At 38.8% G+C, this 6,722-nt stretch overlaps 1 protein-coding gene and 1 long non-coding RNA gene across 9 annotated transcripts; both read right to left on the bottom strand.

Annotated features, from left to right (window-relative positions):
- Positions 1-691: 691 nt before the first annotated feature.
- Positions 692-3,947, bottom strand: LOC127295999 (uncharacterized). 6 transcript variants are annotated; one of them, XM_071819298.1, is made up of 7 exons: positions 3,562-3,947; positions 2,865-2,909; positions 2,658-2,745; positions 2,255-2,317; positions 1,951-2,004; positions 1,020-1,166; positions 692-902 (listed from the first exon to the last, which is right to left on the bottom strand). In XM_071819298.1, exons 1-3 carry the CDS (start codon positions 3,820-3,822, stop codon positions 2,704-2,706), a joined length of 348 nt encoding a protein of 115 aa, XP_071675399.1. In that variant the 5' UTR covers positions 3,823-3,947; the 3' UTR covers positions 692-902; positions 1,020-1,166; positions 1,951-2,004; positions 2,255-2,317; positions 2,658-2,703. The 6 variants fall into 6 exon arrangements, with proteins under 6 accessions (XP_071675399.1, XP_071675400.1, XP_071675402.1 ...); XM_071819299.1 differs by having other exon boundaries at positions 1,951-2,000; XM_071819301.1 differs by lacking the exon at positions 1,951-2,004.
- A 688-nt stretch (positions 3,948-4,635) lies between these two features.
- LOC127295997 (uncharacterized) lies at positions 4,636-6,270 on the bottom strand. Of its 3 annotated transcripts, XR_011756872.1 has the most exons (4): positions 6,134-6,258; positions 5,915-5,928; positions 5,296-5,427; positions 4,636-4,842 (listed from the first exon to the last, which is right to left on the bottom strand). It is a non-coding gene; the product is annotated as an uncharacterized lncRNA (long non-coding RNA). The 3 variants fall into 3 exon arrangements; XR_011756874.1 differs by lacking the exon at positions 5,915-5,928 and having other exon boundaries at positions 6,192-6,270; XR_007848212.2 differs by lacking the exon at positions 5,915-5,928.
- Positions 6,271-6,722: the final 452 nt, after the last annotated feature.

The following is a 6,722-nucleotide window of genomic DNA, read 5'->3' as shown; positions in this document are numbered from 1 at the left end:
CTAACTAAAGCCATGGTCCATGGTGGAAGTTTCAGTTTTGGACAAATATCCTCAATCTCATATGAGAAAATTAATTGTTGTTGAATGCTTATGCATAAAAGAGGAGTCCATTATCTGTTGTCTATGTTGTCCCGGTATGGATGTCTAAGTTGAGAATAATCAAAAGCGAGAAATCCAATGCGAGCTTTCTCCTTAGACCTTTGTACAGGCGGCATAGAGGTACCCCTTTGTGACACTTGGTTAAAACATATGTATTGCGGTGATAATCCAGGTAATCCGAGCTAATTAGGACAAGGTGCGGGCACTATTAGTATACTATGCATGAGGCTTGCAACTTGTAGGATATAATTTACATGATGCATATGCTTTATTACTACCGTTGACAAAATTGTTTCTTGTTTTCAAAACCAAAGCTCTAGCACAAATATAGCAATCAATGCTTCCCTCTGCGAAGGGCCCTTTCTTCTACTTTTATGTTGAGTCAGTTCACCTATTTCTCTCCATCTCAAGAAGCAAACACTTGTGTGAACTGTGCATTGATTCCTACACTAGATGACCCGTTGCGCTATCGCGCAAATGGCATAATCAAGTCACAATTTGAACCATAATTTCATCTTATTTTAGTATTAATAATTAGTATATATTTCATTGTTCACGGAAATAGCGAGGAAATATCCAGAACAACACGAGATTGAATTTGATCAAATAATAATGCAAATTTTGAAGTGGCAACAATACCATATTGCAAGTGAAGTGACAGTAATGTCAACATAAAACTCTACGGCAAAAATACCAGATTGCATTGAACCAAGAAATAGAAGCTACATAATAAAACAATTTCATTTAATCTGCAACCGATTCATCTTTTGCCAGTGTGTCAAGACAGCACCATCGTCACCACCCTGCCAATAGAAATTCAGAATATATCATAATTTCTAAAGGAATGATATAGAAACAGAACAATTGCATAGCAGTATGGAAGATCAGAAACGTGTATACACAATGTAATTAGGTTGTACCTAATATACAAACATCATGTGCAGACATAGCATAGCAGACCAACTACTGCTTTGGTTTCTTACCCGTCCCACCCGACTTGGCAACAGTGTTGGTCCTAAGACCAATATGTATGTTGTAGCAGAATCAACCATAGCTTGCACAAAAGGCTGAATAATTTTGCATGAGAAACAAGTTAAAGCATGAACAACACATAATAAGCAGCATGGACAGAACTATAAAACATGACAACCAACATCTGGCAAATACTTTATTTTATTATATATAGCTGAGGCTGCCATTACTTGGTGTGATTACTGACATGTTAACTGTTATATTTATAGGCTAAAACTTTACAAAGAAAAGTAAATATTTTAGAGAAGGCAAACAAATTATCTCTTTCATGCAGCAATTGGCTTGTTCTTGCTCATGCAAGAGAAAGATAAACTCGTCACGTGCTCGATGTCGCGATTTATATCTACCTAGAAATGGAGGCTTCAGAAAGGAAAATAAATTAATTTGGTCCACCGCTAAGTCACACCATATTAATTTATTTAGCATATAACAATAAAACTATTTTTGCAGCACATACTGGAACATGAATTAAACATATATATACTAAGCAAAGAGAAGGCGGAATCAGGATGGCATAACTTGAATCAGGATGGCATAATTGTACATGTAACACTGATATGGTCAATCTAAATGCGGAGACATGTCATAGCAGAAGATACAAATCAAATATATCAATCAGAAGTAAGAAGTCGAACAGAAAAGATGACTCATAATGGTATTTGGAAATATGTGACACACTTGCTACTGAAAATTGTAACAAGTACACATCAATCAAACCGAGTAGTGGCTGTGAGAGTTTCCAAACATGAACTAACACCAGCTGAGAAGGTAGTAATTGCACTACTTCAAAAAAAAGAGAAGGTAGTAATGCACGGGTACCTAAGGAAGACCTCGCACTCGATTCACAGCTGTCAGAATACCTCCAGGTACTGCCTAGTAATATTTATCATCAGCCAAAAGCCAAAAGCTTGACAGCATGGAAATGATTAAAATAAACCAAACAATCATCACACGCTATATTCCAGATGACGCCAAAGTTTATCATCTGTGCTACATCCTGGAAAATTCTCCTTAATCATATAATACATAAGAGCATCATATGGCAGGGATAGCTAATTAGAAAACCATCCTAGCCTCCTGGAACCACTATTACTACTATTTCATGTCAAAGGAAAAGAAATACCTCATGAGAAGGACTATGCGAGTGAATTGCAGCTTCATTTTGGCCCTGATAGTGAACTGCAAGCTAATATTGAATAGTCAATCAGCACGTGTCTGCTGCCAATAGGAAAATTAATCTATTGTTCTTATTCAATCATAATGGGAAGCTAAAAAATATAAATCCTTCCTCCAAATCAGCCACTATGACATACTGCCTCCTTGTTACATACTGACAAGAAAACAAAATGAACACAAATTCTGTGAGCGGTCAGAAATATTAGTAATTATACAACGTAATATCAATATTTTTGTTCTTTTTATGAGGAGCAACGAGCAAGTCTCTTATTAAAAGAGCAGTAAGAGAGAATATGATTATGTGAAGACTTATTAGCAGAAAATATTTGAGAGATGAATAAATGCTCAACTATCGTGATCATAAATGGAGCAGATCGACAAAATATTGTGGTTTGATCACAGGAGCTCAAACTGGATCAGCTGATTCCAAACGTTGTTCTGGGAAAATGAAATTTAACATACATTAATTAGTACAGAACAGCCGGCAGCAGTAAATGCATAAATTCTACTACATGCGGATAACTTGAATGAGGTGAGCAAGGAATATGATGATGTACCATCTGAATGTCCATTAAATCTCCGGTGTCGTTGAAGTACTTCAGCTGAAATATGGAAAACCAATCAGACATTATTCGACTCCCAAACATAGAAAGATAACAAGATATATTGAAAATCTGAAGAAAGTTGCTCATTACTGATGCCATGTTGTTAAAAGTATATCATATGCTCTCATAGTATTATTTGAGGTCTTCACACTTTCATGTCTACTTCTACATAAGCTGAAGGTTCTTTCCAACTTCCATGATTTTGTGGATGACGAGACGGGAGACACATGAGCTGAAATTGATGCAGAGGCTGGGGCTGCTCCATTTCAAAAAAAAGGAGCTGAAACTGAAAGCCGACTAATCACCCAAAATAGATGATTCCATCTTCAGCTTTTCTCGGTGAGATACATCTCAGCCATGGCTTATCTGTTCTACAATTTCCCAGCACTGAGAGAGAGAAGAAGAATTCAGAGACATGTGCATAGCGTGCTACCAAAGAAAAAAAAGTATCCAATCGATCTGGATAGCTTGCTAAATTAAGCTAGCTTTGCAGCCAGCAGCGTGCTTCCTCGCACTCACCATGCCAAGATGTCGGCGTTGTACGCCTAGATGCCACTGCCACACGCTATCGAGTATACACTGCCACGCCAACAACGCATAGAGGAACAGATACTGAGATGGAAGAGGATAGGAGAGGGGATGAACTTGCCTGGTCCGGTCGTCGCCCGCCATCAATGCTACGCCTCCTTGTCGAGGCAGGGAGTTGCGGCGCTCTGGCAGAACACCTGCGGTGGCAGGGCTCGGCGAGCAGCTTCGGACCCCTAACCGCTTCGGCGGCAGCGGCACGTCGCTGCTGGTCATGCTGCCTGGTTGAGATGAAGTGGGCGGGAAGAGATGAGTCTGCAATGACCTGCACCTCCTTTCCCCACACGCATGGCAACCTCGCTTCCCCGCACCGGCCCAGCCCCATCGCGCCGCTGCCTTGTTTAGACGCCTCTGTTCACCCGGCAAACCGCATCGCCAGGAAGTCAAGGACAAAGAAGAGAAGATCCTCCATTGAGAAGGGGCCACTCTGTTGTCCGACCGCCATCTCTATCCGAGCTCCCGCGATGACCAACACCACCTTTTCCCGTACGCACGGCAGCCCCCCTTCCCTGCACCAGCCCAAACCCATCGCGCCGCTGCCTCGTCCAGCCGCCTCTGTTCCCTCCAACACCGTGCTCCATTTACCAAGTACCTTTTAACCAGAAAATTACTCCATGTAAGAATTGAGTAGTTCAGAGATTGGGGCATGGTGAAAAGAAAGTCAAGCTGATGCCTGATCTGCTACGTGGGTCTATATCATCAACCAACATAGACCTTGTAGATATAAAAATATCAATAAATCTCATGGGGTTACTGAAACCAGGAAGTACATAAAGAAAGCCTCGGCAGAAGCACTTTAGACCAGATTAATTATAACTTAATCTTTCAAGTTTAAACGTTATGCATTGATCTATGAAGTTGAAAAGCTTTGTCTAAAATGATTACATGAGAGGAGTAAAACATAATTTACGGCACATCAGGGACCATGTGTATTTCTAATGCATACATCAGCTTTAATCTTTTGACCACAGAATGCTATTTAGATAATAAACAAGTGGATTATGCTCTATTATTCCCTCCATGCACATGCCAACACCAACCTAAATAAGAGAAAGGGTCAAAAATAATTATCCCCATTCTGGAAAATTTAAAAATGTTCTTTTCTAGGGGAAGAGCAAAGGAAACTTGTACTGCTAGTAATAAATATACATAAGAACTGAAAGTAAAATGTACCGTTTTTGAATTGCACATAATATATCACTGTTTTACTCCAAATACAAAAACGGCGCAAGATTATATGTACCATTCAGCATGAAACACTTCGGCACTCAAAGAAGCCCAAGGGATGGAGAGGCATAGAGTCTATATCCTCCAAAACAGTGATGATAACCATGGCACTTTGCTTCTGCACAAGGAGAATATGCTATGTCAGCCCGAATATGAAATCAGAGATGCAAAATGAAACAATGGCTTGGGGGATATTCATGGGATAGGGTTACTATTCACTGGCTACTATGAAATCAGAGATGCAAAATGAAACAATGGCTTGGGGGATATTCATGGGATAGGGTTACTATTCACTGGCTACTACAACCAACTATATACAAAACAAAAAACCATTTTCTACTTCACCTAAAAGGAATGTACCAATGCTGCAATAACATGTATACAATACTCTCTGGATATGGACCATGAATGACCAATCCCTTTTAATATGGACCATGAAACCATTTTGAACGGACCATGAATGACCAATCCCTTGAAATATGAGCTTGTTAACACATTCATTGAGTAAGATGCATAAATGCAAGGATATGGAAAATGAAATACCAATGTAACTCTCTCTGCCACAGCTCACCTTAACCAGTATCAGAGATGCATAGCAGGAATTTGATAGACCCACCCCTGTATCCTTGTACATATTGGCATCATCCAGAGCATTTGTCTTCTTCACTCATATGCAGCCATCATCATGGTCAATCTCCATTGACTGCATACATCAAATGCCACCCCATTTGCACCAAAAATTAAAATAGATGTAAAAAAACTAAAGCACTTTTCTTTTCTTGAGAAAATAAATGAACCATATCACTACCCATGGCCGGAAGCATATGTTGTCATTGTATCAACGAACTCAAGGCAGTTTAGCAGTCCTATTCTATCAACAAACTGATGTCATTCTTTTTAGTGACAGCATGCTTCTGTACGTGTGTTGAATCTAAATCGGAGGCATATGCATTGCCGAAACTCATAACTTTTCAGGTTCAAACTCGTATTTTTCAGCTCAAATAATTCAGAGTTTAAACAGTAACAATAATAAACGCTGCGTGTATACTATTCAACAAATTAAAAAAACTGAACACATCTATCTTAGAACCAAATACATATTTTCTTCAAAGCAATTCTTTACGATGCAGCAGCTTCAAAAATTTAGCACAAATACTAACATAAAAAAGGCAGCCTCAACAATGCCAAACCTGTTGTTGATAACCTGAAAGGAACATATATATATCAGTATATATATGATTCATCAAGCATCTCTTCGTTGTGATAAATCAAAAAAATGTAAAAACTCAAAGAGAATGAGAGGTTTAATCGCATAAATGTAAAAAAAGTCAAAGAAGCAAAATAAAATGGAAATTTACGAATACACATTAGAAAGGTAAGATCACTCCAAGAGATCATAAGGTGAAAACCTGATCAAAGGTTGCCATAGAATGGTAAGATCACTCCAAGAGATCATAAGGTGAAAACCTGATCAAAGGTTGCCATCTGATCTGTAGCAGTTCTTCACATGCAATCATCTCTTCAGCAACAACAATCTTAGGAACATCTTTGTCAGTTGTTGCAGCTGCCATTCACGAGACAAATATATGCATTGGCATGAGAATATATGTATATATGTGCAACTCTTATATGTAAGCAAATCAGGAACCCTGAGAACAAAATCTGAACAATTATCCATCTACACATTTCGGAAACAGACTACTTTCTGAATCAAATCTGGGCATGAGCTAATACATGGTTTGGGAATGATTGTCATATCTCAAGAGGAGAAATTGTAAAACGGATTCAGTGACATATTCGGTCATCTCCGGCACCTTCGTCGCCGGTTACAACTGGTCAAGCCATGTGTAACAATATTCAAGCCATGTGTAACAATATTTTTTATTTTGGTCGTAGACAACAATTGGTTTTAAATATTATAAATTGGTTAGGCACTTCATCTACAATAATGAAAAACATTAGAAGTATTGTCAAAAGGTAGCAGGAGCATCCAAAAGA

Source organism: Lolium perenne, chromosome 4 (genome assembly GCF_019359855.2).
Source record: "Lolium perenne isolate Kyuss_39 chromosome 4, Kyuss_2.0, whole genome shotgun sequence".
Lineage (NCBI taxonomy): Eukaryota > Viridiplantae > Streptophyta > Magnoliopsida > Poales > Poaceae > Lolium > Lolium perenne.
This window is presented reverse-complemented; position numbering and strand designations above follow the sequence as displayed.

Coding starts and splice junctions, on each gene's coding strand:
- LOC127295999 (XM_071819298.1), bottom strand. CDS start 3,822: ATGGGGCTGGGCCGGTGCGGGGAAGCGAGGTTGCCATGCGTGTGGGGA. Junction 2,910..3,561: donor GCGGGCGACGACCGGACCAG/GCAAGTTCATCC, acceptor TCCATATTTCAG/CTGAAGTACTTCAACGACAC. Junction 2,746..2,864: donor ATTTAATGGACATTCAGATG/GTACATCATCAT, acceptor TCATTTTCCCAG/AACAACGTTTGGAATCAGCT.